Source organism: Saccopteryx bilineata, chromosome 2 (genome assembly GCF_036850765.1).
Source record: "Saccopteryx bilineata isolate mSacBil1 chromosome 2, mSacBil1_pri_phased_curated, whole genome shotgun sequence".
Lineage (NCBI taxonomy): Eukaryota > Metazoa > Chordata > Mammalia > Chiroptera > Emballonuridae > Saccopteryx > Saccopteryx bilineata.
In genome coordinates, this window is record NC_089491.1 from 303973425 (window position 1) to 304001271 (window position 27847).

Below are 27847 nucleotides of genomic sequence, written 5' to 3' on the forward strand. Positions count from 1 at the left end.
CAGAGAAGCAGCCTGCAGGGAGTCTGTGCTGGGACCCCGCCTTCCCTCTGCTGTCCCACCGCCAGGCAGGGTGGCCTCTGAGGCTGCGGGAGCCCCAGAGAGACAGGCAGGAAGGATTTCCGGGTGGTGCAGGGTCAAGTATAATGTTATCTTCATGCTTCAAGGCACACAGGGGGGCTTCTCACGTGTTTCCCTCCCCTATTAGGGCTGCTTGCGCTGACCCCTAAGCCAGAGGGTAGTCCAGCTCCGGGAATGCCTCACCCAGGCACCGTGCGAGCTTCTAGACAGAACGAGGGAAGGCTCCAGCCCCATCCTTAGGACACGGCAGAGGTTTTGAATAGTGGTGGGGTGTGCGGGAAGGAGTAGGCACTTGGATGGCAGATTTGAGGGGGAAAAAGAAATACAGAAAGACCTTTTCCTTCTCCCCAAGTCCTAGGCCCCTTACACAGCTTCTTCCCAGATGACAGGAGTCGGGAGGAGAGAGGACCAGGAAGGCAAGCCTTCCCGGCTGGAGCCACCTTCCTTGGGCTTTTCCCTGAAATTAGGGTCCATTTAGGGGAAAGGCGGGAATCAGGAAGTGACTCGTTGGCCTCCATTTCCCAGCCCTCCTCCTCACAGCCCCACCCACCCCTGCTGGGACGCCAAGCACAGCCGCCAGCAGCCTTCCCCTGCCCAGCGCACAGCCCAATGACAGCCACTCAGAAATAAAAAGAAGGCACGTTTATTCACTTTTCAAAGGTGCAAGCCTTTTATCCCCTCAGGGCTTTGGACTCACAGGCCTGTGCTAATAAATGGCATGGCTGTTTCTGACCCCGGCTGACTGCAATCCCAGAACTGGGGGTACCTTGGAGGGAGAGAGAGGGGAAGGGTCCTCGGACAGTTGCATCCGCCCTCCACCACCCATTCGCTTAATCTTGGTCTCCATTAGACCAAGAGCAGAAAGAAAATCAGACCCCGTGATGCCACTGGCTAAGTAGGTGACCCGCAGAAATCATGGGAGAGGAGAGAGGGCTATGTGTTCAATGAGAAACACCTCAAGAGGAAGGAAGACTGAAATCAGGCCGTCTGACCCAGCACCCTGGGGAACCCCCAGGAGGCCTCCTCTTCTGTTCCCAAAGGAGGGAGCCCTTGCAGCACTACCAGGGCCTCTTCTCCCCAGGGCTGCGAGGCTGGGCTGCACACCTCAGGGCAACGGAGGAGCTGTACCTGAGCCCACATCAGGTACAAGGGTCAGCCCGGGCACTGGGTCCTGACAGGCGGTCTGGCGCCCCAGGTTCTGAGTGCTGCTTCCCGCAGAAAGGCAGTGGAAGGTAATGCTGGTGACGTCTCCCAGCTGTTGGCCAGGAGGGAGGTAGGCTGATGAGATGGGAACGGGTATGGTCCTGTGTTGGGTCCCAGAGTGCAGGCAGGAGCGCAGTGTTTGAACGATTCTAATGCTTCAGGACGCCTCGTGCACCCCCACACAGCTCAGACATCAGAGGCCGACTGGGCCCGACTTAACCTGTAAGGAAAGGCACAGGTCAGCTCCCCCCCCCCACCCAAGGCAAGGGGCCTGCAAACCACTCCCCGGGGCCAGACACAGCTTTCAGGAACCCCAAGTCATTCACGTGCTCAGTGGTCCTCGGGCAGCCTCCTGCCCCCCGAGAACTCTGTGGTTTTCACCCCACTACACATTAGAGTCACCAGGAAGCTTGTAGAAATCCCCCATCTGGGCCACACTTGGAGTTTCCGGGGTAAGACCCAGGCATCTGCACTTTTAAAAGTTCTCCTGCTAAATCCAGTGTAGCCCGAGTTAGGAGGGGGGGGGGGGAAGGAATTCAAATAGTTTCTTTAGGTTCTCTGGCTACAGCTCTGAACAAGGAAGTGAAAATTCACTAAAATAAAGTTCTGAGCTATCTGTAAATAGGCTACATATCACACAAGAAAAATTAATGTCAACACTAAAATTAGAACTTCCTGCCCCTCAGGGCTGTTTTGGAAAGGCTTTCCAAGAAGTTGTCAAATCTCCTTCTCGAGGGTATAAATTTAGGAGGATGGCTTCGCCCCTTGCTGGAATGGGAGATGTAAGAGATACTTCTCAACCTAGGGACCCCCGGAAATTCTGGGGTCAACTACAGTGCCTCCTGGCTCCCCTGCCTCCTGCCGGATTCTGGCCTCCCAGACTGCCATGGCCTCGGGGGAACACCTACATTTAGCAAGGCCCTCCTTCTGCATGCCCTCACCTCCCTCCTCAGCACATTGGAGATCTCATCCTGTTTAATGCCAACGGCCACACTGGGCGGTAGGCTTCATTATCCCTGTATTGCAGAGGCAGAACTGAAGCTCAGGCCCAACAGACCTCCCAGGGTCCCGTAGTTGTAAGGAGCAGAGTCAGGAGTCAAATCCTGTTGGAGGCCTGACCTGTGGTGGCGCAGTGGATAAAGCGTCGACCTGGAAATGCTGAGGTCGCCGGTTCGAAACCCTGGGCTTGCCTGGTCAGGGCACATATGGGAGTTGATGCTTCCTGCTCCTCCCCCTTCTCTCTCTCTCTCTGTCTCTCTCTCTGTCTCTCTCTCCTCTCCCTCTCTCTCTCCTTTCTAAAATGAATAAATTAAAAATTAAAAAAAAAATTAAAAAAAAAAAAAAATCCTGTTGGAATCTCTGCAGAATTTTTCCACCACACCACCGGTTCCCAAACGGGGCTGTGACAGACATCAGGATGGTGAGGATGTGTCCCCACCCTCGCCTGCACGTGTGTATTTGTATGTGAGCAAGCCCAGTGACCTTCAGGGCAGGGACCATCCTTGATTCTGAGGTTATGTCCTTCCTGCTCTTTGGTGTTAGAATGTGCTTTATGGAGTGAGACTACTAGATGGCAAGGATCTTTCCCCTTCAAATGTGTTTGATTGCATGAGAAGTTGGTCCCTCCAACTTTCTTTTGTGAATTTTACTGGTGCACAGAATCCAAAAGTCTGAGCCTGCTGTATTCCGCAGCACCCTCTGCGGCACCCCTGACCCCTCAGGAGGGGGTCTGCTCAGGTGATGAGGCAGAGTGTCTAACGCTGAGCCAGCAGCCCGGATGGCCTTGTGACCATCTGCCCAGAAGAGGAGCCCCATAGGCCAGAGAAACAGGGCCTCGAGCAACTAAGCCAGGCTCCCTGCCTCAGTATCGGGCGTAGGACACAGAGAAGAAGCAGGACCACTCCGAGGCTGGGGTAAAGGCTAAGGAAGGTTACAGGACCAGTCTGGGGCAGTACCGGACAGAGTCCACATTCACAGCCACGGATCCATGCGCCCTGAGCCGCAGCTCTGGCTCACTGAGAACGGTGTTAGCATCAGGGTCAAATGAGTTCTCTTTTGTATATCCCACAGTTGCTTAAAATTAGATGAAATTTTCATCTCTGACTGCACTATATTCTCAAGATTACAGTGGAAGTCTACACCTTGAGAGGCCGGTGACTCACCTGCGGACAATCCAAAGCTTCAAAGTAACTGTTGGAAAACGGACACCTGTCATCACACCTGCGTATGTCCCTGACTTGAAGGCGGCTTGAGGGCCCAGGCCTCCGCAGCACGCAGCGGGACTCCTTACCCTTCAATGATGCGGTTGTTGTCCTGGAGGTCAAAGGCCAGCAGCTTCATCTCCTCACACAGCTCCTCCATGCTGTCCAAGGCAGAGGCAGAGAGGAGGCTGTTCCCGAGCCCGAAGGTGCCCAGGCGGGGCCCCTGACCTGGGACCTGCCACCAGGCCTCTCTTGTTCTTGCCTTCTAGGCCCGGTGTGAGGCAAAACCCCGCGGGCCCTGACCTGAGCCCCCCTCACTCCCCCCCCCCCACGGAACATCCCTCTCTCCGGTACTTACTGGAGGCCCAGGTCCTTGAGTGCAGGACAGGAATAAGAAGCCATGGGGCCTGCTGAGGCCTGAGCTGCCTTTGTTCTGTCCTGAAGGAGCTGGTGGGACAGCCAGTCAAGGATCTGAAGGGAACCACAGTTCAGTCAGAAGGGAAGAGCCAGCTCACCTGTGGCGGGAGGTGCTGGGGGAGGTCAGGAGAGGGTAACAGGACAGCCCCCAGCCCATGTCCCTGGAGCACCCAGATGCTGGAGCCCTTCACTGTCTGTGCTTGGATTTAATGATCCAGGCAGCAAGTCCTCCCTGAGTCTAACCTACAGCCCTAGTGACACGTGCACCAGGAGCTGCAGACGGGAGGGTGGGGGTGTAGGAAGCAGCCCGAGTGGGGGGGGGGCGGGGGACAGGAGCCAGGCTGGTGCCCTCCTCGGTTCCTGTTGGCAAGCAGGTGGCTTCTCCAGCTGCCTGTGTTGGGCTATTTACAGAAGGCAGATCAGAAGGTCAAGGAGAGTTCACACTGTCCCTCTCAGGAGTGGCCTGGAGCCCCCGGCCTGTGGAGGGTGTGAGGAAGAGGTCCCCGCATTCTGGAGGCTCTGCCTTTGCCCTGACCTTCAGTCTGAGATCACTAGAAAGTGCCTCCCACTGTTTCTCCATCCCTACCTCAGGGCACCTGTGTGGGTCAGAGACTACCCACCAATACCAAATCGCTTGGACTTGGTGCAGGGCAGCTCTGCCCAGAGCAGGGGCATGTCCCCGGAGCACCAGACTGATGAGGCTCCACGGAGCAGCCCCGGGCTCCCGGGAAGATCTCGCACCTTGCTGAGGCCCTCCTGGACCCCCTGGGCTTCTGTGCTGTAGGCAGCCACGGAGCAGGCGACCAGGCGCAAGTGGTCCCTGGCCTCATGCACCACCCTGGAGAGAGCAGATAGAGAATCAGGGCCAGGCCTGCAGCTCTCACCGGCTGCCCCGCTGTGTAGTTTGGGCCACTACACAGACATGGAGCAGGGGCTTCAGGACAGCAGAGGCTGGGGCCCACGGGTCCCAGGCATCTAACTCCCTCACGGCCTCTGCCCGTCTGTGTGTGCCCTCAACTGCCCCTTGTCCCACCGAAGTGTGCTGTGCTCTCACAGAGGCTGGTGAGTCCCATCACAACCACACGGAGCTGCAAATACCCAGCAGCGGCAGGGCCACCCAGCCATGGGCAGGGCCACCGAGAAGCGGGCAGGGTCACCCAGAAGCAGGCAGGGCCACCCAGCCATGGGCAGGGCCACCGAGAAGCGGGCAGGGTCACCTAGGCCGGTCAGGATGTGCACGCAGCCAGATCAGGCTCCAGAGTGGCCGAGGACAGCCCACACTTTATACGGGGATTCCTCATGCTCCCATTTCCAGAGAAAATCAAGATCAAGGCTCTTACATAATGTCACTCTCTAAGTGGAAGGAGTGAGCAAGACCATTTTTTCCACTGCACAAAAGGGAAACCAAGTCCAGAGGGGCTAAACCAGGGCTTGGTTCTCAACCCCGGCCGCACATTAGAATCACCTGCGGAGCTTTTAAACCGCTGATACCCAAGCCACCTTCAGACCAATGAAATCAGAATTTGGGGTGGGTGGGGTGGGGGTGAGGGAGTGGGGTGTTGATATTCTAACGTGAGTGTGGTGGGGGCTTCGGTCTCTCAGCCCCACAACAAGCAAACAGGTCCTGTGGACTGAACAGACGGCACCTGGGAAATGCCCTCCCTTCTCATGAGGGACCAGTATTTGTGCAGGTAGGGGGAGGGGGGAGGGGCTGTCTGAGAAGGGAGAATCCAACTTCCTCTCCGGGACAGTGTGGGAGCGGGTCCTATTTAAGGGCCTCTGCGTGTCTGTCCCTGCTTCCCTGACCACTCGCTCTCATCCCAGGGGACCTTGTGTTCCCCTCAGAGAGGGAGGGCTTCCCAACAGGACCACCTGGGCCAAGGGAAGAATCCACATTTTAGGGAATGTCACACCATATACTATTCTAGGTCTGCTACCTGCTAGCTGTGTGGTATTGAGAAAGTGCCCTGTTCTCTGAGCCTCAGTTTCCTCATTTGCAAGATGGGCCATAGTATTACTGCACAGATTAAATAAGCTAAGGCATAGAAATCACCCAGCAGATTACACGGCCACCCAGGACTACAAAACGACCCATTTATTTGTCTTTGTCCCTTTACTGCCACCTCTCCTCAGTAGGGGCTCTGCAAAGCCGAGCTGTCTGAGCCTGGAAGGGTGAGGCCAGGAAGTACCTGGGTCCATGCACTTAGGAGGGAACTCATATGTTACCTCATGCGATTGCCATGCATGACCAGGGATGTCTGATACTTCTGCACACACTCCTCCTGGAACACCTGCAGGAGCCTTTTGGCTAAATGACTGAAATTCACCCTGAAAAGAACAGGGAAATCGAGGCAGAAAAATAAGCAGTCAGAGCCACCTGAGCACAGGCCTGGCATGCCTGCGTCTCAACCACCCAAATGCCCAGCCCCCCCGGTCACAGCAGGCTGTCTCTCCGGTGCTCACACGGGGCTGCAGAGATCAGCGTGGCCAGCACACAGCACATGTCAACAGGGAGATGTGGGAGAACACACACACTCTCAAGCTCAGTCCACAGAGGGAAGGCGAGATGACTGTGGAAAGTGTGTGTGGGAGTGTAGGGGTCAGGGGTGGGTGCAGGACTGGGGGAATTAGTCCCCAAGTAAGCGTTAAATCTGGGAGGGCACCCCGGTCACGACAGCCTAGGAAACAGAGGAGTGGAGGGAAGCCCAGAGGAAAGAGCAGGCAGAGGCAGAAGCAGTAGGTGGTAAATCAGTGAGGACAAGTGGCGAAGGAGATCCTACAAACAATCTCGTTCAGAAGTAAACCCAGTTTCAGCATGACTGCTTTTGAGGAAGCTCCCTCCAACTCAGCCGCACGATCTCCTTCCCTGGCTCCAGCAAACTGTCCCCGACAGAATTATCCCACCGTCCTCCTGCCCAGCTCTGGCCTGTGAGCAGGGCCCTTCACCACTTCTTGTCTGACACAGAGAATCGTTCTGCCCTGTGACACCCACCCTCCTGTTCACCCTCCTGCCGAGGGGCAGGCCACTCACTTATCCAGTTTGTGAATCTGCTCCTCATTGTAGCCAAGCCCTGAAGGAAACAGACAGAAATGATATCACCTGTTCAGTCAACAAAATGGAATGGCCCAAGGGTTGGGAGACACCTGCAAAGATGGAGGCAGCCTGGCTTGAACCTGCCTCCATAGGCACTCACAGCCCAGTGGAGCCAGGAAGGACAGAAGGACTGACCAAGCGCTCAGGAAATTGTGCTATGACAAGGGAAGGACATATCTGGGGCAGGTTAATGCTTCAGGTGGGAAGTGGTGAATGAAATGGGCCTTGAAGGATGCTTGGTCAGGCCGGCCCCTCAGCCGACACCCCTCCCAGAGTGACTGGTGCCTACAGCCTGTTGGAATCATTCATAAACATTCAAGCTGCAGGCACAGCCAGCTGGGCTCTGCAGCAGAGAGCTGAACAAGCCAGGCCCCACCATCTACTGCCCCTTCTCAGGCCAGTCACGTCTGCCAGAGGGCTGACCTTTTCACTGCCTGGGCACCTCCGGATGCTCTCTGCACTGGGGAGATGCTGCCCCCTCCTGGGCTTTAAGGAAATGGGCCACCAGGTCAGTAGCTTCCCGGGGAAGAGGTTACCTTGCTGGCTCCTCTCCATACCCTTAGTAACAGAATCCCCTTCCTGGGCTCTTCATCTGGGCCCTGTTCCCAGCTAGCTAGCCACTTGTGAAGTCCAAGTGACAAGTCCCAGCCCTGCCTCCTATTAGCAGGGGACTATAAGCAAGTGATTTCCCCTCACTGAGTCTGTTTCCTCATCTGTCATATGTAACACACAGGAAAGGTGTGAGGGTAGTGAGTAAGCCCTATTATTCACTATCGAGCATTTATCAGAATGGTATCTTTCAACACTCCCAGGGTCATTCTTCCTGGTTCATTTTCAATTTTTAATAAAGGACTCTTAAAGACCATAGAAATGAAACTCCTTCTGAGCCTGTAAAATAAGGTGATTAAAAGCAACTGAACTTTATGGTACTGAAATAAAAACAGAAATACAGCTCAATGGAACAGAATACAGAGCCCAGAAAGAAACCCCTGCCTATATGTTAATTACTATTTGACAAAGAAGGCAAAAAACATATAGTAAAGACAGTCTATTTAATAAACGATGTTGAGAAAAATTGGGCAGATACGTGCAAAAAAGGCAACTTGACCAACTTCTTACACCATATACAAGAATAAATTCAAAATACATTAAAGACTTAAATGTAAGACTCAAAGCCACAAAACTCCTAGAAGAAAACAGGCAGTAAAATATTTGATATTTGCCTAACCAGGTGGTGGCGCAGTGGATAGAGCGCCGGACTGGGACGCCGAGGACCCAGGTTCGAGATCCCGAGGTCGCCAGCTTGAGTGCGGGCTCATCTGGTTTGAGCAAAAGCTCACCAGATTGGACCCAAGGTCACTGGCTCGAGCAAGGGGTTACTCAGTCTGCTGAAGGCCCACGGTCAAGGCACATTTGAGAAAGCAATCAATGAACACCTAAGGTGTTGCAACGAAAAACTGATGATTGATGCTTCTCATCTCCCTCCGTTTCTGTCTGTCTGTCCCTATCTATTCCTCTCTCTGACTCTCTCTCTCTGTATCTGTAAATAAATAAATAAATAAATAATAATAATATTTGACATTTCTCTTGGTGATATTTTTTTCTGATATATCTCCTTAGGTAAGAAAAACAAAACAAAAAATAAATTAATGAGACTACATCACATTAAAAAGTTTTTTCACAGCAAAGGAAACCATCAACAAAATGAAAGACAACCCACTGGACAGGAGAAGATATTCATCAATCAATCTGATAAGGGCTTAATAGCTAAAAAATAAAGAACTCATACAACTCAACACCAAAAAGCCAGACAATCCATATTAAAAATGGGCATAGGGCCTGAACAGACATTTCTCCAAAGAGGACATACAGATGGCCAATAGACATATGGAAAGATGCTCAACATCACTAATCAGAGAAATATAAATGAAAACCACAATGAGATATCACCTCTCACCAGTCAGATTGGCTATCACCAATGAATCAACAAACAAGAAGTGTTGGCAAGGATGTGGAGAAAAGGCAACTTTCATTCACTGTTGGTGGGAATGCAGATTGGTACAGCCACTGTGGAAAACAGCATGAAAGGCCCTCCAAGATAAAAAATAAACAGCCTTATAATGAAGTGATTTCACTTCTGGGAATATATCTGAAGAAACCCAAAACACTAATTCAAAAGAAGACATGCACCCCTAAGTTCATTGCAGCATTATTTACAATAGCCAAGATCTAGAAACAACCCAAGTCCCCATCAATAGGCAAGTGGATTAAGATGTGGTACATATATACAATGAAATATTACTTAGCCATAAAAAAGAATGAAATCTTACCATTTGCTAAGCGTGGATGGACATAGAAGGTATTATGCTAAGTGAAACACCTCCATCAGACAGAGACTAATACCATATGATTTCACTTATATGTGAAATCTGAAGAACAAAACGAATGAAAAAAATAGAAACAGACTCATAGATAGAGAGAACAAGCTGATGGTTGCCAGAGGGAGGAGGGTTGGAGGACGAGGTAAAAAGGTGAAGGGATTAAGAAGTACAAATTAGTAGTCACAAAATGGTCACTGGGATGTCAAGTACAGCATAGGGATTATAGTCAATAATAGTGTAATAACTATGTGTGGTGCCCAGTGGGTACTGAAAATATTGCAGGAACACTTTGTCAAATCTAATATTGTTTAACCACTATGCTGTTCACCTGAAACTAAAACAAAATAATATTGAATGTAAACTTTAATTAAAAAATGAAATAAAAAAAAGAAGCTGGACCTAAATTGCTTGGGCTACTTAATCTGCCTGTGTCTCAGTTTTCTTGTTTATAAAGTGGAAGGGCTAACGGTGCCTGGAGTTTTTATGAGCATTCAATAACCAAGAACATGCACAGCCTGTAAAACGGTGGCCAGCACATGAAAGGTGCTCAGAAGGGTAGTGATTATAGGATTATCAAATTCCAGTGATGGAGGCAGAAAGGCGTCTGAGGTTCTCCTAAAATCACAGCAACAGTGGACTGTCAAGCCAGCCTTGCTGAGCCCAGAGCCCTGCTCGCTTCCAAGAACAGGAATGCCTCAGTTTTCCCATCTCCTGTGCTACCCTCCCTACCCCCTCGGATGCCAGACACAGAGGCAGGATTGAGTTCCCAAGGAGGGAAGATTATCATCTAGATCTGAATGCCCAGTACTATGGCCACAGGACACATGTAGCTGCTGAGCACTTGACCGGTGGGCTAGTGCAACTGGGGCAGTACAATTTTATTTTCATTAATTCAATTAATTAAAATTTAAAAACTGAAGCAGTGTAAAAATAATTTCCCATCCAACACAGTTTTATTGTTTTGGTAAGACTACATTTCACTTGGTCAAAAAATTACCTTCCAAAAAGATGTGCTGCAAATGTAAAGGGGATTGGAAAGACTTAGCACAAACAAAGAATGCCAAATATATTTTTAATAATCGTGTTTAAGAAGTCCTACCCACATCAGACAAGAAAAGAATTTATAATAAAAGGCATCCAAATTGGAAAGGAAGAATAAAACTGTAATTATACATATTTGCAGATAACATGGTATTATATACAGAGAACCCTAAAGAGTCAACACAGATACAAAAATCCTATTAGAACTGATAAATTAATTCAGTAAAGTAGCAGAATACAAAATTAATAGCCAGAAATCATTGTATTTTTATACAACAATAACAAATTATCAGAAAGAGAAATTAAGAAAGCAATCCCATTTACAATTGCATAAATAAAAATACATAGGAATAAATCTAACCAAGGTGGTAAAAGACCCGTACTTGGAAAATTATAGGACACTGAAGAAAGAAATTGAAGATACAAACAAATGAAGCATATACCATGCTCATGGATAGAAAGAACTAACATTGTTAAAATATCCATACTACCCAAAGCAATCTGCAGGTTCAATGCAATCCCTATCAAAATAACAACAGCACTTTTTACAAAGTAGAGCAAATAATTCTAAAATTTATATATATAGAACCACAAGAGACCCCAAATAGCCAAAGCAATCTTAAGAAAAACAAAGTTGGTGGTATCATGCTACCTGATATTAACCTATAGTACAAGGTTATAGTAACCAAAATAGCATGGTACTAGCATTAAAAACAGACACATAGATCAACAGTATGGAATAGAGAGCCCAGAAGTAAATCTACACCTATAAGGTCAATTATTATATGATAAAAAAAAAGGCAAGAATATACAACTAGCAAAGACAATCTCTTCAATAAATGATGTTGAGAAAACTGGACATATGCAAAAAAATGAAACTGAATTACTTTCTTACAATACATACAGTCATAAACTCAAAGTGGATAAAAAACTTAAATGGAAGACCTTCAAACCATAAAACTCCTAGAAGAAAATACAGGTAGTAAACTCTTTGACATTATTCTTAGGAATCTTTTTTCTGTATATGTCTCCTCAGGAAAGGAAAACAAAAGAAAAAATAAACAAATGGGACTACATTAAACTAAAGAATTTTTGCACAGTGAAGAAAACCATCAACAAAATGAAAAGACAACCCATTGAATGTGAGAAAAAAAATTGGCAATAATGTATTTAAAAAGGGATTAATATCCAAAATATATTAAAAAACACAACTTAATACCAACAAACAAACAATCCAATTTAAAAATGGGCCAAGGATCTGAATAGATATTTCACCAAAGAGGGCATATAGATGGCCGATAGATATATAAGATGCTCAATGTCACTAATCATCAGGGAAATGTAAATTAAACCACATGAGAAATCATCTCACACCTGTCAGAAAGGTCATCATCAATAAATCAACAAACAACAAATCTTAGTGAGGATGTAGAGAAAAGGGAACCCTTTGCACTGTTGGTGGGATTGTAAAGTGGTGCAGTCACCATGGAAAATAGTATGGAAATTCTTCAAAAATTAAAAATATGATCTAGCAATCCCACTTCAGGGTATTTATCTGAATAAATCCAAAACACTAATTCAGAAAGACATATGCATCCCTATGTTCATTGCAGCATTATTTACAGAACCAAGATCTGGAAGCAACTTGAGTATCCATTGATAAACGAATGGATAAAGAAGATGTGGTACACATATACAATGAAAAATTATTCAGCCATAAAAAAGAATGAAATCTTTTCTGACATCATTGATGGACCTAGAGGTTATTATGCTAAGAGATATTAGACAAAGAAAGACCAATACCACATAATTTCACTTATATGTGGACTCTCCTCTCGGCTCACCTGGCCTCATCCTGGACTTCCTGAATTGTTTGTAGATGAGGTACATCCTGTCCAAGCAACACTGAATCTGCTGGATGCTGTGGGCAGGAGACAGGGACCAGGTGATGAAAGAACCAAACAGCACAGAGTAGACACTGATGAGGGGGTGGGGATGGCTGTGGGAGGCAGGAGGAGCTGTCTGCCTCTAGAAAGAGGCTCCATACCAGCTTAGGGGGCAATCTGGAGTGGGACTGACTCTCTTGTCTCTAAGCTCTCTGGGGCAACTTGGGGCCAGCCAGCCATCTGTCATTTTCATATGTATTCTCTCTGTCTATCTCTTTCTGTCTCTGTCTCTGTCTCTGTCTCTCTCTCTCTCTCTCTTTCACACACACACACACACACATGCACACACACACACACACACACACACACACAGTTTAGTAAGATGAGACAGACTAAAAAGCCAAGCAGGCCTGACCAGTCAGTGGCACAGTGGATAGAGCGTTGGACTGGGATGCAGAGGACCCAAGTTTGAAACCCCATGGTCTCCAGCTTGAGTGCGGGCTCAACTAGTTTGAGCATAGCTCACCAGCTTGAGCCCAAAGCGCTGGCTTGAGCAAGGGGTCACTTGGTCTGCTGTAGTTCCCTGGTCAAGGCACATATGAGAAAGCAATCAATGAACAACTAAAGTGTTGCAACAAAGAATTGATGCTTCTCATCTCTCTCCCTTCCTGTCTGTCTGTTCCTCTCTCTGTCTCTCTCTGCTTCTGTCACAAAAAAAAAAAAAAAAAAAAAAAGGCCATGCAGGACAAGCAACAGGAGAGGGGCTATATGGCGAGAGTAGCTATATGGCAGGGACAGCCCGGGACAGCAGGGGGGGGGAGTGGAGAAGACACCCCCTCTGGCCTCCTGGAAAGGGCGGAAGTGGCGCCTTCTTGCTATATCCAACTCCCAGCACATAGAAGGAACTTAAATGCTGAATTAACAATCCTTGTTTAAAACAAGAATGAATCAATATCCTCAGCCCTGCCTGGAGGCAGGGAATGTGGGAGACGATTGCCCAACGACCTCCTCGGCCTGCAGTTTAAGGTCATTATTGTTTCTGCCTTCCCTTTTCAGGCTGGACACACACACTTTGAGATGCTGGTGTGTGGGGGGGGGTTCTTCCTCACTCTAGGCCTACTCAGCTCCACTTCCTGCAGCTCCTCTGGTGACCCCGGCTCAGCTATTTCTGGAGCCGGGCTCTGGGCAGAGGCAAGCTTGTTCCCAGGGCTCTCGAGGCCCAGGCGCCTGCCCTCCCGAGAACACGGGGTGAAGACTGCAGATCAGTCTTTATTCAAAAGGCTCAGGCCGGATGTGTTCCGAAGTCAGAGCTGCTTTCTAGTTTGAGAAAGGTAATTTCATATCCATACACTATATTGTGGAATACCCTCGCAGGGCCCGGGGCAGCAGCCCTCACTGAATACATTCAATCTGCAGAGAACCGTGAGGATGCCCACTCTAAGTGGGAGGAAAAAAGACTAAGAAATCCTCATGTTGGCCTAGTTCAGGTTTTGCAGCCAAAACAGTTAAGAAAAAGCCCTGCAGGTTTCAGAGCTCTTTAAATTCAGAATTAAGGACCCAGGAGAATGGGTCTGGGCAGGCACTGAGGAAAGTGCCCTGCTCGGGGTGGGCACTCCAGGCCACAGGTGAGTGGGCATTTTATGTTTGTTGAAAGGGGTAACGGGTTGCTAGGGTGGTACCTCCCTGGGTTATACCAAGAACGTGGGCTTTGGAGGTGGGCAAACCCGACCTGATGCCTGACTTCCGCCACTTGCTATTTACCGGCTGTGACTCAGGGCACATTAACCCGTGAGGGGCCTAATAGTAGTGTTATTGTCATGAGGATTAAATGAGATGATATATAAGTAGGAGGGCCTATGCAAGGGTCTGACGCAAAGCAAGGGCTCAGAAGAGAAAGGGAACTAAACTAGTCTCTTTTATTTAGAACTGTTGCACCTGCTAAGACTTTGAATTCACATTCTAAACTCCCAGATGGGGAAAGGACTCCTGATGCTTGCCGAGGGGTAGGTCTTGACTCTTCCCAGACCTCCACCACCACTACCCCATTCCCCAGCATCATTGCCACTGGAAGGCAGAAAGCAGGCCGAGGCCTAAAAGGCCTACTGGACCCTTCGAGCTGTGCACCTCGCCCCGCCCCCGCCCACCAAGAAGGTAAATCCCACAGACCTTCTGTCCTCATGTACCTGATCCCGGTCCCTCGCCAGCTCAGAGCTCAGGCTGCTCAGGGTCAGCTGTCTCTCTGTGATGTTGTGGGAAAGCCTGGAGAGGACTTCCGCCAACTGTAAGGCAGAAAGGCAGACCACGGGGTCCTCAGCTCAGGGCTCTGACCGCAGCTGGAGGGGCGAACGCCCCCAGCTCCGCCCCCCACGGCGCCCCCGCCTTGGCCTCACTCACCGTCCGCAGCTTGGCCCTCAGCTCCGCCGCCCCCTTCAGCTCCTGGATCTCGGGCATCCCAGCCATGTTGCTGAACCTCAGGGGAGAACAGAGAAAGGACACGTTTGGGAGAGTTTGGCGGGCCTGTGTGGTGTCTGGGGAGTTTTGTGGTTGGGACAGAGGAAACAAAGTTGAAGGGGCTCCTACTCGCCCAAGTGGTGACACTGTTGAACATTGATGAATCAAGAGTGAGGTCGACTGGGATAACTTGACTCTATGGAAATTCAAGGGTCTGCAATGCAAGGCAGCTGTTAATGAACTCCTTACTTGGAAAATTTGTAACTAAAGAAAAAGAATTTATTAGCTCCTTTCCAGTACGTAATGTATTTCATGATGACCAATAGCTTGCTGAGAGGGAAAAGCTGTATTTTATGGAATACCAGCCAATAATGTGGCAGGACTTGGAATATTAGCATCATACTCCCTCAGTGAAACTATTCACTTGGGCATGGTTTTAAAATCACTGATGGATGATTAAGGCATGCTGATCATCAAAGTTAACAGCACGCTGGTTCTTTCCCAGGGAAAACGGAACTGTAGAGCAGAGAGATCAGGCTGTGCTCACCCAGGGGTGGCAGGAATAAAGTGTACCCAGCATCATCCCTGATTCGGCCTAAAGTTTGCCTTGAATACATCCACCCTTTAGAATGCTCAGTTGCTAGAATGTGCCAGCAAAGAAGAACAAGCCAGATGACATCCAGAGGAAGTGCAGTTGAGTCCAGAGGTGGGGACAATGGGTGTTGTCCCTCCAACAAGTTGATGTCATGACGGGTGGGGGAGCAGTCTGCCCAGATTAAAACGGACTTAAGGAACATAATGCAGTGTGGTCTTAGGTGGGTTCCCGGTTTGGATAAAACCAGCTAGAAAATTTGGGGGATAATTCAAATTTTTAAATATGACTGATCACTAGGTCAGATAAAAATGTCTGATGGTGGGGGGAGCTCAGTAGCTGAGAGAAACAGGTTACAAAACAGCAAGTACTGGAAACTCCCCCGCTGGTGAATATGTATATTTATACTAGAGAAGGGTATATACTACTACGGTGTGATGACCTATCTCCGGTGGTAGGATATGGTATTTTAATTTCATTTGTGTTTATCTGTATTTTCCCACTTTCAACAATTTGTATATACTGTTTTTATAACAATAATAAGGAAAAAGAGTCCTGTGTGTTTGGCTTGGGAATGGTGGGGAAGGCGAGGGGAGGAGGGGAGGGGGGCGGGAGGAGGAAGCCAGTGGCAGCGCCACGAGGGCAGGGCTGCTGCCCACGCTGCTCACACTGCCAGCGCCTAGCACAGTGTCTAGCACAACGTGGTTACTTGACACACGGTTTTTGAATGAATTATTGAGTGTAAATGGATTTGGGGACGTGGGATACTTGACGGCAGAAGACGAGGTGGACCCAGTCAGACTGGATAGGGAATCAGGAGACATTGGTCTGAGTCCTAGTCCTAGCTGTCACACTGACCATCTGTGTGACCCTTTCCACTTTAGCTCCCCATCTATATAATGGGGAGATACATCTCCTTCCTGCTACCTAATAAGGTGTTTGTGGGGATCAAATAGGACCTCTGAAATAAAGGGTTTGACTAGGCATGAACGCAAACTTTTGGGGGGGGTGTGTGGGACAGCCCTGGAATTCCCTGAGCCAGTTCTGGCTGCCAGATGGCAACAGCTGCCAAAAAGGACCAGGGAGCCTTGGGACAAAGGCAAGGACACCTGCCAAGGAAGCCTGTCGTGGGGAGCTGGAAGCAGGAGGCAGGCGCCGAGGGAGAGATGAGTTCCAGGCTAGGCAATGGCAGCCACTTTGTGTCAGATACTTCGGCTCCTCCAAACATGGAATTCAGCTTATTAAAATATTTCTGATTCCACTGTGGGAGGAGCTATTGCTTCAGATCTTAGAAAAGTCTACAGGTCCGAGGGTATTCACAAAGAATGGGGTAGCGCCCTGGCCAGTTGGCTCAGCGGTAGAGCGTCGGCCTAGCGTGCGGAGGTCCCGGGTTCGATTCCCGGCCAGGGCACACAGGAGAAGCGTCCATTTGCTTCTCCACCCCTCCGCTGCGTCTTCCTCTCTGTCTCTCTCTTCCCCTCCTGCAGCCAAGGCTCCATTGGAGCAAAGATGGCCTGGGCGCTGGGGATGGCTCTGTGGCCTCTGCCCCAGGCGCTAGAGTGGCTCTGGTCGCAACATGGCGACGCCCAGGATGGGCAGAGCATCGCCCCCTGGTGGGCAGAGCATCACCCCATGGTGGGCGTGCCGGGTGGATCCTGGTCGGGCGCATGCAGGAGTCTGTCTGACTGTCTCTCCCTGTTTCCAGCTTCAGAAAAATGCAAAAAAAAAAAAAAAAAAAAAAAAAAAAAAGAATGGGATAGCAAAGCTTTGGAGCCAGGAGGCTTCAGAGGCCATCCCATCCTTACATTTTGAAAAAGCAGCAGAAGCTCTGCCAGGAGCTTGGACCTGGCCCTCCACCCCTGCTCAGGGCTCTCTGTGCCCCCAAACTCCTTGGGAGGTTGGGAGAAAATGCTTGAAAGCAGGCACTCCCCTGACCTTGATCTCTCTGAGATACCATGCCTCTGAGAGGGCCTTGGAAACTGAAAGGAAAAAAAAAGCCAGGACAGTAGATGCAGAACTCCCGCCCAATGTTGGCCAGTCACTTCCATACCCTTGGGTCCAGGGCAAGTGGACAGACAAATAACTTCAAATGCTTTCTCTGCACATTTCTTTCCCATTCAGGAACCTACAGTAGACTGACAGGTCATTTTATTGGGGTCCAACCTGCCAACCAGACCCTCCAGGACCTCCATGCATTCTGTCCTCCTCTTCCCAGCCCTATTCCCTATGCCAACCTCACTCTGAACTGACTGTCTCCATCATGCCTGTAGCCTCACTAAACCTCACTAACCTCTCAAACTCCCCTTTTCTTTCTTTGCATAAGATCTTCTAACCGGAGATATTCTTTCATTTTGGCCCCCAAAGCCTCACCTCTTCCAGGAAGATCTCTGTGGTTGCCTGAACCCACCTCTAGTTTCCCTTTGCTCAATCATCCTGCCCCCGTCACATGCCTGGGAAGTCGATCTCCTCCCTCCAGGGAGCATATCTGCGTGCCTGGTACCACATCTGCCCCAGGACCTTTCTCTGTGCCCTGGCCAGAGCTCTGCCCTCATCTCTGTCGGTCCGAAGGGGGTCCCCGTGCCAGGGACTCCAACCCTGTCACCTGGAGCACTCCTCTCCCTTCTCCCGCACTGCCCCTGCCACGTGGCTCCATCATCAGGCTGTCGCTGCCAAGAGCCAGGGCTGCAGTGAGTCAGTCGCTGCTGGGAAACTCCGGGGACCTTCCTTTAGGGTATGGGCCAGGGAACCTGAGGGGTGGGGACATCTGGCATGTTTGGTTCAGTCTCTGCTCTTCTGTCACCACATGTCTCCTCCCAGTGGGAAAGGCTCCAGCCACCGCCAGCCTCTCTGGGCTGCAGAACCCTGTCTCTCACCTGCTCCCTGGGGTCTACCTGCTTCTCACCTCCAGACCTTCCTGTGGTTTCCTCCTCCCCAGTCTCTCCCTTTCTCTACCCACTCCCCCCACATAGCCCAGTCAGAGGAGTAGAGGGCAGGGAGGCCCCAGGCTTGGGGCAGGGAACCTGAGAGGGCAAGAGCAGTTTACAGCACAGAGGAAGCTGAAGAAGGCGCGTGGAGGTGAGACCACCTGGACCGTCATTCTATCGTGTCCTGCAGGCCATGCGTGGCCATGCATGCATCTCCTGGAGTCCTGCTCTGGGGCCTGGTGCGGGTGAGAGGTGGCAGTTCGGGAGGGGCCTCTTCCCAGGGCAGGGATGCTGCCTTGGTACCCGGAGAGGCAGTGCCCCATGAGCCCCTTTGCCCCGGAGCTGAGGTATAAGATGGTGGGGGAGATACTGCAGTCATCTGGGGGTGTGGGGATGAGGGGCATGGTGGCAGTGCCCTGACTCTTCCAGCATGGAGGGAAGGTGGCTCTCCCAGTGAGGGGAAATGAGGGGCATTGTTGGAAGTATTGGGGGCGAGAAACAAAGAGAAGGGCTGAGGGGTCTCAGCTGGCCTCCAGCCTGCTGCGGCCACTGGCCCAGGGCAGGACACCCACCTCTCAGTGCCCAGGCTGCTGCTGAGGAAGAGGAGGGCCGTCCTCATGACCTCCAGTGTCCGCCTGCAGGTGGCCTTGAGTGTCTCCCTGCCGAGGGCAGCTGGAGTCAGAGAGCCTTCTCCCGGTGACCAAGGGCACCGTGCCCGCGGCCTGGCTCCAGCGCGGTGTGGAAGGGTCTGGGCTACCTGGCCTACCCCGCCTGCCCACCTTGCCCTCTGCATCGAGGCCTCAGGGTACTCACACAAACCAGTACAGCCCCCGAAGCATGAGTTCCTGCCCAGCCAGCAGGGCCCGTGCCAGCCGTAGGGCCTGGTAGCCAGCACCCAACACACCCTGAAAACACAGGTAGGCAAGGTCAGTTCCTGACCCCCTGCCTCTGTGTGAATCTCCTCCCTGCCATCCAGGGCCACCCCTAACCTTGGCTGTGTTGTAATCTGCCTGCAGGTCCACTTTGGGCACGAACTTGGGGATGTCCAGAGCAGCTGCAAACAAAGACCCTGTGTGAAGGGCTGCTTCTGTGGCCCTGGATGAACTCGAGATCATTGTTATTTATTCCTGGCTCACACTAACCCTTCACCACCTAGCTTTCCAGTTCCTAGAACCTCCACCTTTCAAGCCTTAAATACACTTTAAAGGGCTTCTTTACAATTGCAGTCCCTCACTGCCCCCTTGTGTCCATACTTGAGAACTACAGCCTCATACCCAAGGCCCCTGTCTTAACAACCAGAAAACGGGCCCAAACCTTTTACCCTGGTGCCCAGGAGTTTTAAGGTTAATTCTCTTTCCCAGCCTTGGAGAGAGAGCCGAGTAGGAGGATGAAATTGGCATTATTCAAATGCAAAGGACTGATATTTCTGCTAGAACCTGGAGGACAAAGCTCTGGACCCTTGACCACTTTCCTTTGTCTCTGGCACCTTGGGCTCTTGTTTCCTCCAGTGCAAACCGTCTGAAGCTCCCCACCAATTGCAGATGGTGGAGAGCACATTAAACCCAGATCTCCCTGTTTCAATTGAAGTTTCACAGCTCTGTGGACACTGAAGCCTGGGGACATCAAGCCACCAGCCTGCGTCACATAGCATTTCAAAGGCGTATGCAAAATTAGAACCGAGAATTTGGGGCACTCTGTGGGCCCAAAGAAACACCCACAGAGAAGCTGAATCAATAATATCCTGGATGTGAACCCTGCCTCCTGAAGGAGAATGGCAGGAGGAGACAGAACCCAGACGGTGTGGCTCTACTCACGGTCCCTGAAGGCCAGCCCCTCGGGGGTCTCGATGGGCATGCTGAACAGCGTCAGGGGGCTGCTGGCTGTCGTGTGGGCGATGTGCTGTGCTGAGAGCTTGGGCTCGAGGGCACAGAGGTGACCCTCAAATAGGTACTCTTGGTTCTGGAGGGTCACCTTGGTCTGCTTGTACACAGCCTCCAGGAAGATGGCTATCCTAGGCATACCGGGGTGGAGGGGGAACAGAGGGAGGAGAGGAAGTATCAGCCGGCAGCCTGTGGTCAGGGTGACCCACACCCCAGCTGAGACTTCATCCATGGAGAAGGCTCAGCTTTTCAGAGGAAGGGACTGGGATTTTCTCTCTTATCAGTGATGGACAAAGGGTAGAGCTCGTGTTTTATAGTGAGTGGGTGGAGACAGTGGAAACAGGGCTCAGGAGCCCGAATATCCACCCTTGGCCTTGGCACCTCTTCCCATTAAAATTCACCTAGTCTCATAACATTACACACACACACACACACACCCCAGGATTTATAACACACAGTAGCATTGTAAATTGCGCAGTCTCTGCAATCTAGTAGCGAGAAAGCCCGTTTCACTTTAACTTTGTGGAACTAGGATTTTTCCAAACTAAGGTTGGATCCAGAAGCTTCCACATCCAAACACCCCCCCCCCCGCCCTCCCCACCAGAGTGCTGCCTCGGACAGGCCCTGCTGTCTGGGTGGAGGAGATTCTGAGCCGCCGGCATTGGTGCCCCTTACGTGTTGTGGGCGTGGATGTAGACATGGTGCAGGACTGCCTGGGGCAGCGAGAAGACATGGACGATGACTCGTTGCAGGATGTCACTGGTCTCTGCAAAGAACTGGTCAAAGCCCCAGCACTTGGCCTGTTCCACCTCCAGGATGTTGGCCAGGATGGGCACCAGCTGGCTCTGCAGTCCCCTGCCCCGAGGACATGGAGACTGTGAGGGGCGGGAGCCCAGACTGGTCTTCCCTGAGTAGGTGATAGGGGCATCCCATGAGGACGTCCTGAAGAGCCAGGACTAAGGTGGTGAAACAGGCTGGGATGGGGAGAAAGGGCTGGAAGGGCCTTCCAGCGTCCGGATGGAAAGACTGAGGTCAGAAAGGGAACTCGGTGGACCCAATCGGACAGCATGCCGGGACAGACCTCAGTGGAGAGAAGATACCCAGCCCAGACTCGGGTCTGTGTGCGCCCTCACATTGACAGCTGGCAGGTGACAGGGAGGGTGTAGCTCCACTCCAGGGGCCCATTCTCCCGCCTCTGAGTGCCTGCAATGGCCCCGGCCGGCTTCTCCGTGGTGATCCGGTACCTGGGTAAGAAGCAGGCCCAGGTCAGTGGGAGCTCCAGACCATCACACGTCATGGGCTCCTTGCCCTTTCTCTGACTGCACACAGCTTCCACACGCTGACCCCGTGCCCAGGGCAGGTGCATGGACCTTCCCACGAGTCAGCCTTAAATCTCTCTGCCCTGGGCCCTGCACTCAGCGGGAGCAGTGCTAGCTATCCCCAGCTAGGACTGCAGCAGACAGCAGAAAACCTGGAAGGACCGTGGACCCGGGATCTGGATGCTCGGTCTGCCCTACTTCTGCCCCTGACAAGCCCCGGAGCCTCAGTTGAGACGAGGTGAGCAGCCAATGGGGGGGGGGGGGAGGAGAGGTAAATGGGAGCACTGAACTCAGATAAGGGGTTCTGATCAGTCTCCCATCAGCCAATCACGACTGTCAGAGGAGACAGGGGGGTAGGCCAGAGGGGGACCCCAGCATTAGAGGTGGAATGGGAGACATAGTGGGGCCAGTGAGGGGAGACCCAGGGCCCTTGACCCCTGCCCGCGGCCCACCGTACATGATCTCCTTGTTGCGCCGTGGCCCACCAAACGGGACGAAAGGCAGGCTGCCAGTGGCGGCATGGTACAGGGTCACCCCGATGCTCCAGAGGTCCACAGTCACCCCAAATGCCTTCTGCTGGGGCTTGCGAAGCACTGCCCGCTCATACATGTCAGGGTGCTGCCAGAGAGAACCAGAGGGCGGCCATGGAGGGAGAGGCGCACAGGGGCGCCCCGTGCCCCGAGCCTCCCATCAGACCCTCCTCTGCCCTCCAGCAGCAACAGAACCATCAGAATCCAACTCCTGTGCGTCTCAGACACTGGCCTGGAGTCGGCCTGTACAGAGCATTTTCATTTGCCCACCGTCTTCCGGGAGAGAGGTGGTGACCAGCGGTGCCCCATCCTCCATGAGGATAAGGTCAGGGAGGTGGGAGGTAACTGGACAAGGGGGGCCGGAAGGTTGCGACATTGCCTGGTCCATCTTAGAAGACAGTGAGTTCTGACTGGATAGTGGAAGGTGAAATCTAATCTCGCTGGATGCAGGGGTATGAGACAGAGGCCCTCAGAAGGTAAGGGGCAACCAGCTGCAGGGGTGGCCCTCAGCTTGAGACACCGGGTCCCCAGTACCCCACTCACCAAGTACTCCTCTGTCCCGTAGACGGAGATAAACTTCTCATCGTCATCCAACTCCCGGGCGGCCCCAAAGTCCGTCAGCTTATAGATGCTCTGCCCCTCCTCCCCCATGAGACGCATGATGTTCCCCGGCTTGATGTCGCGGTGGACGATGCTGTTCTCCCGCAGGTGGTTCATGCCAGCCACTGCGGACAGAGAGGGGCTGCTGGTAGCTCTGGCCTGGGAGAAGTCCAGGGTCTGGGGCTTATCTCAGAGGGAAGCTGTCCTCGGATCCACACGGAGTTCCCGCAGGCTGACAGGGCCGCAGGAAGACCAGGACAGAGATGGGCACAGGGCAAAGGAGGGGTTCCCACGCACCTGGGGGGAGGAGGTCCATAGGGAGTGTCTAAGAAACCAACAGGAACAGTGGCTCTGGGCCCTTGAAAATGGCATTGCCTCCTTGTTTATTATTATGATTATTTTAAGTGAGAGGAAGTAAGATAGAGAGACAGACTCCTGAATGATGCACCCCGAATGGGATCCACCCAGCAACCCCCACCTGGAGCCAATGCTAGACTCAACAGAGCTGTCCTCAGCACCCAGGGCCAAGCTCAAACCAATCGAGCCACTGGCTGAGGGAGGAAAAGAGAAAGAAAAGGGGGGAAAGGGGGAAAGAGAGGGGGAGAGAAGCAGGTGGTCACTTTTCTTGTGTGCCCTGACCAGGGATCGAACCCAGGATGTGCACACGCTGAACAGATGCTCTATCCACGGAGCCAACCGTCTGGGGCCTTATTATGATATTTAGGTCCTTAACATTTTTTATTTAAAAAATTTTTATTAGAAAAATATTAAAGTATGCTTAACATAAAATTTAAAATTTTAACTATTTTAAGTTTACAGTTAAGTGGCATTAAGTGCGGTAATATTGTTGTGCAACCATCAGCACCCTTCATCTCCAGAGCTTTGTCAACCTCCCAAACAGAAACTGCGGATTAACAATCGTTCTCCATTCCTCCTCCTGCGAGCCCCTGGTGAGCCCTGTTCTACGTTCTGTCTGTGGCTTTGACTGCTCCAGGTCCCTCCCATCAGTGGAGTCCTACAGTACTTGTGTGTCTTGTTTATTTTACTTAGCCTAATGTCTTTCAGGTTCATCCACACTGTAGCATGCATCAGAATTATATTCCTCTTATAGGTTGTATAGTATTCCATTATATGTATAGACTGCAATTTGTTTGCTTATTTATCTATTCATGATATTTGGGTTCTTTCATGGCCATGGTGAATAATGCTGCTATGAATGTTGGTGTACAACCTGTTTTAAATGTTATTTTTAAGTTGGAGTTTTAAACTGCTGATCAGCAGAAGTCAGACACAGGGTTCTCTGTCTGTTCATCATTGTCTGTCCCAGGTCTGAATGGAATGCCTCTTACATGAAATGTTCTTCTGTATTTGGATACTTGTTTCAGAAGTGCTGCACCCATCTGGGAGTTTGCTTTCACTGAGGGCCATGCTGGTGGCTGGTCGGAGGTGGGCAGGGGGCTTCCCATGGGAGCCAGGGAGGGGCTCACCCACACAGCGCAGCACCACCAGGAACTCATCCTCTGGCAGCCCGAAGGCATTCTCAGGGCTCTCCAGCACGCTCAGCAGGCTTCCACTGGAGCAATATTCCATCACCAGCACCTTCTGCCGGCTGGTCCCCTGCAGGTGGGACAGAGGGAGGCTTGGGGAGGAGGGCACATCTCTTCCCCTTCCTCAAGAGGAGGTGAATCAGCCTAGAGCCAAAAGCCCTCATTCTCTAGATTCTACCTTCTGGCCCAGCTTTCCCTCCTCAGCCTTACACTGATCTCACATACCTGAGTCTGAGGTCACCTCTTCCAGGAAGCCCTCTTTGGTTATTGCCCCACTTCCTGTCCTTACTTTCCCATGTGCTGCTCCAACCCCTCACATTCTTTACTCCGTTCTACAAGTTGCTGTTCTGACTGCCCTGCTGATGAGCATGTGACCAAGTCACTATTAGTATGTGACCCGCCACTTCCCAGTCTGTGAAGGTCAAGGACAAGACCATCCTCCTCCAAACAAGCACCGGACCCACCGTCTCCTCCACTGCAAAGAGTTTGACAATGTTCTGGTGGTTCAGCTTCCGCAGGACCTCAAACTCCCTCACCTGCACCTCGCGAGGTCGCAGGTAGCTGGCGGTGTTGAAGACCTTCACAGCAACCAGTTCCCCGGATTTCTGCCGTGGGGGAGAACAGAAGTCCCACCCCTGCCCTGGGAAGCACCCCCCAGACCTCCATTCAGCCTCTTCTGCCAGCCTTTCGCTACGAATGAGCAAAGACAGCCTGGATGGGGACGGGCCCCCACCCTCAGCTCCTTCCCTGCTCAGAGGGTTCACAGTCAGTCCAGCACTGAGACGTGACAAGGCCTTGGCACACCTGGTGCTCTGCAAGGGATGGTTTGTTGTTACTATTATAACTGACAACAACAGCAGCCAGCTCTTCCTGGTGTTAGCGGCAGAGCTGGGATAGGAGCTGGCTTCAGCTCTTCAGACAAGATAGCACGATATGTCTCATGTATTCAACAAAGCTCTGCGAAAAAGGCAGGAAAAGCCCAAACAAGCTCCACTTCCCACCCTGCTGTTCCTAGATTTGCTGTCATCTCCCTGGATGCTGGCTTTGTGTCTCATCTCTTTCTCTCCAGTCCCAAACTGTGCCTACCATAAGCGCCATGCCGGGAAGCCCTTTGCAGCACCCCACGCCTCTGCCAAACCCACAGCATCCCCTGACCCCAGAGTGTACAAGGCAAAGTCCAGGGGCCTCTGCCCAACCACATCACCCTGGGTACCCACCGGGGGCTGATCAGGCTAATAGTTTTCTACGTGTGAGGGGTCCGAGGTGGCCAGGTCTCTGTCCTACCTTGTTCCGGGCCTTGTACACACTGGCAGTGGCCCCCTGCCCCAGCAGGTCATCCGTGTGCCACAGGTAATTTGCTGTGCTCTGCATGTCCTGCCCCCAGCTGGCTGGCTGCCTTCTGCGTAGAAGAACATATTGAGGTCCAGGAGTCCATCTCTGACCTGGGATGGACACAGGTGGCCCGACCAGTAGCCATGCCCATAAAAATCTCATGAAGGGATTTGTGTGGCCAATCCACAGGCAAGGGGCAGGGGAAGTACGAAGCACAGAAAGGTTTAGTAGCTTCTCTAAAAGGAAGCACAGCCACCAGGCCTCAGCCCACAGCGGGTGCCTATCCCAGCACAGGGCATTCTACCTGTCCCCATTCCCAGGTCCCCTCAAGCCCCTCCTGAAACAGGCCATTCTGCAGAGACAAACCCTTTACTCTGTCACCTCTTGCAGACACTGAGAATTCTGGGTTTTGGCATTCAGGCCTGGGATTATCCCAGGAAGCAAAAATGTGCTTGAAGGAAGGGCCCCAGGTCAGACAGCGTCAACCACACCACCACAAATCTCCAGGATTGCAACACGAGCCTGGAGCCCCTCCCCGCCCACTCGCCTGGTCCACCACTTCCTGCTGCTGTGAGCTAACAGCTATACCAGGCGGCCAGCTCGGCCAGGTCAGGGTGGAGAGGAACGGCACTGCTGCAGAGTGTGAGTGTGAGAGCTGTGTGTGTGCGCATGTATACACATGTGCATGTGCATGTAGTGGGTGGAGGAGACAGGAGACCATCAAATCCCAGGGCTCAGGAGTCCTGAGGAGAATCTGAAACCCTCTGCAACCTTGTTCCTCATCGTTGCTTCCATCCTCTTCTCTCCAAAACCAGTTCCTCCAAAGCAATTGGCTCCAGAATGAAGCTAGACCCAGTGCCTCTGAATAGTGCCAGGCTGGTCTTTACGGCATGGCTGGGAAAGGGGGCACGGGAAGGGCCACCGCCGTCAAAGGCTCATGGCCAGACTAGACGAGGCTGCTTCCTCTTCTGACCTCATATAGGATTCTCATTCCTCAGGTCACCCTGCCTGGGACATGGGCTTTGAACCTTCCCTCATTAATTTATTTTTAAATGCACATTTTAAGAATGTCAATTCCTTGAGCCATCCATAGGCCATTTGTTATATCAGTGATCAATTCCTAGTTTCAGAAAATGTATTCGTTTTTGCATTTTACAGAAGCAACTGAGGTACTGAGGGCTCCCTGAAGACAATGAATAGCTCAGGGGGAATGAGCCGGTCGGTCAGGTGGTCTCAGGAAGGGGGCTGGGGTGGGAAGCCCTAGCACAGCCCTTGGTGCCTGGAAGAGCTCCTTCAGTGGTGGTTGGATGCAGGAGGGTGGGTGGTGGAGCCAGGGAGCCAGCAGCCCCACCCACCACCTCCCCTTTCTCCTCCTCCTCCTCCCGGGGCTCTGCTGCAGCCAAGTGCACTTACCCCGTGCTCTGAGCAGCCCCGGATCTGGCAGAGGCTCTCCCTGTCAAGTGTGTGTTAATGCTTTCTGGCGGTGGCAAGTCCAGAAGCTGAGCTACACCGGAAAGAGGAGGGCAGATGAGAGGCACCCCTCTGTGCTGCTTGAGTCTCAGCCTCCATCAAAGGACACCGGCCCCAGCCCTTTAACCCTTTCCTGTTTGTCACCCTCCCTGCAGGGCTGGGGGTTTCCAGCCTCATTCCCTAGCTACTCCAGGAGGCTCTCCCCGCCACTTCCACCCCAGGACTCCGGCAGGGAGAAGGGTCCCAGGAGAGGTGAGGGCAGGCACCAGGAGCCAGGCAGGAGAAAATGTAGAGACAGAGCTGTACCCGGCTTTGGGGAGTGGCAAAGCGAGCTGGGAAAGGAGCGTTTTAGGTGGACGGTAGCTCTCTGTGCCACAGCCCCCCTGCCTCTCATTGGTTTCCAAGCAGCCCTTTGCAAAGGTGGCCACTGGAGATGGAGCACAGGGCACTGCCGGGCCACCAGCAGTGGCAGAGAGACACAGAGAGGGGACATGGGCCTGGAGAGTCACTGGGCACACACCAGCTCCGGACACCAGCTGAGTGCCAGCCTGCAGCTGCCCTCCCCCCTCCCAGGACCCTGTGCACTCACCACATCTCAGCTGTGGAGCACGCAGGCTGGCGGGGCTGGGTGGCACCCCCGGAGCTTTCAGGACTTGCTGTTATCCATGGGCAGGGCCCACAGCATCCTGATGTTCACGGGTCCCAGGGACTCAAAGACTGGCCCAGTGGAAGTGGCTGAGTGCCACCAGGGGGCTGAAAGAGCTGGGAGCTGAGAGATGCCTCCCTCCCACCGTGCATGCGTGAGCACTCAGCTCCCTCCTAGCCAGCCAGCAGCTCTCTCACACTTCCTGATTTCCTTCTTTCTCTCTCTTAAAGAGACAGGCAGCTCGGCCACAAGCAC

General features: G+C 52.0%; 1 protein-coding gene across 6 annotated transcripts; it reads right to left on the reverse strand.

Annotated features, from left to right (window-relative positions):
• Positions 1 to 705: 705 nt before the first annotated feature.
• On the reverse strand, positions 706 to 27839 carry IKBKE (inhibitor of nuclear factor kappa B kinase subunit epsilon). 6 transcript variants are annotated; one of them, XM_066261516.1, is made up of 22 exons: positions 27536 to 27839; positions 26890 to 26980; positions 25429 to 25543; positions 24681 to 24749; positions 24085 to 24214; positions 22541 to 22722; positions 21925 to 22085; positions 21282 to 21392; positions 20824 to 21003; positions 20083 to 20279; positions 19258 to 19322; positions 19082 to 19173; positions 18841 to 18927; positions 14696 to 14771; positions 14468 to 14580; positions 12260 to 12336; positions 6931 to 6970; positions 6126 to 6227; positions 4641 to 4737; positions 3841 to 3953; positions 3572 to 3643; positions 706 to 1501 (listed from the first exon to the last, which is right to left on the reverse strand). In XM_066261516.1, the coding sequence occupies exons 3-22, from the start codon at positions 25513 to 25515 to the stop codon at positions 1468 to 1470; spliced, it is 2085 nt and encodes a 694-aa protein (XP_066117613.1). In that variant the 5' UTR covers positions 25516 to 25543; positions 26890 to 26980; positions 27536 to 27839; the 3' UTR covers positions 706 to 1467. The 6 variants fall into 6 exon arrangements, with proteins under 6 accessions (XP_066117613.1, XP_066117611.1, XP_066117612.1 ...); XM_066261514.1 differs by having other exon boundaries at positions 24609 to 24749; XM_066261515.1 differs by lacking the exon at positions 26890 to 26980 and having other exon boundaries at positions 24609 to 24749.
• Between the last annotated feature and the right edge of the window lie 8 nt (positions 27840 to 27847).

Bases quoted from the DNA above. Each gene is read 5' to 3' on its own strand.
- IKBKE (XM_066261515.1), bottom strand. From the start codon at position 25,515: ATGCAGAGCACAGCAAATTACCTGTGGCACACGGATGACCTGCTGGGG. The intron at 21,393-21,924 runs GTACGGTGGGCC...CTTCTTACCCAG, and splicing joins CGGCGCAACAAGGAGATCAT to GTACCGGATCACCACGGAGA. The intron at 4,738-6,125 runs GTAACATATGAG...TGCTCTCTCCAG, and splicing joins ATGCATGGCAATCGCATGAG to GGTGGTGCATGAGGCCAGGG.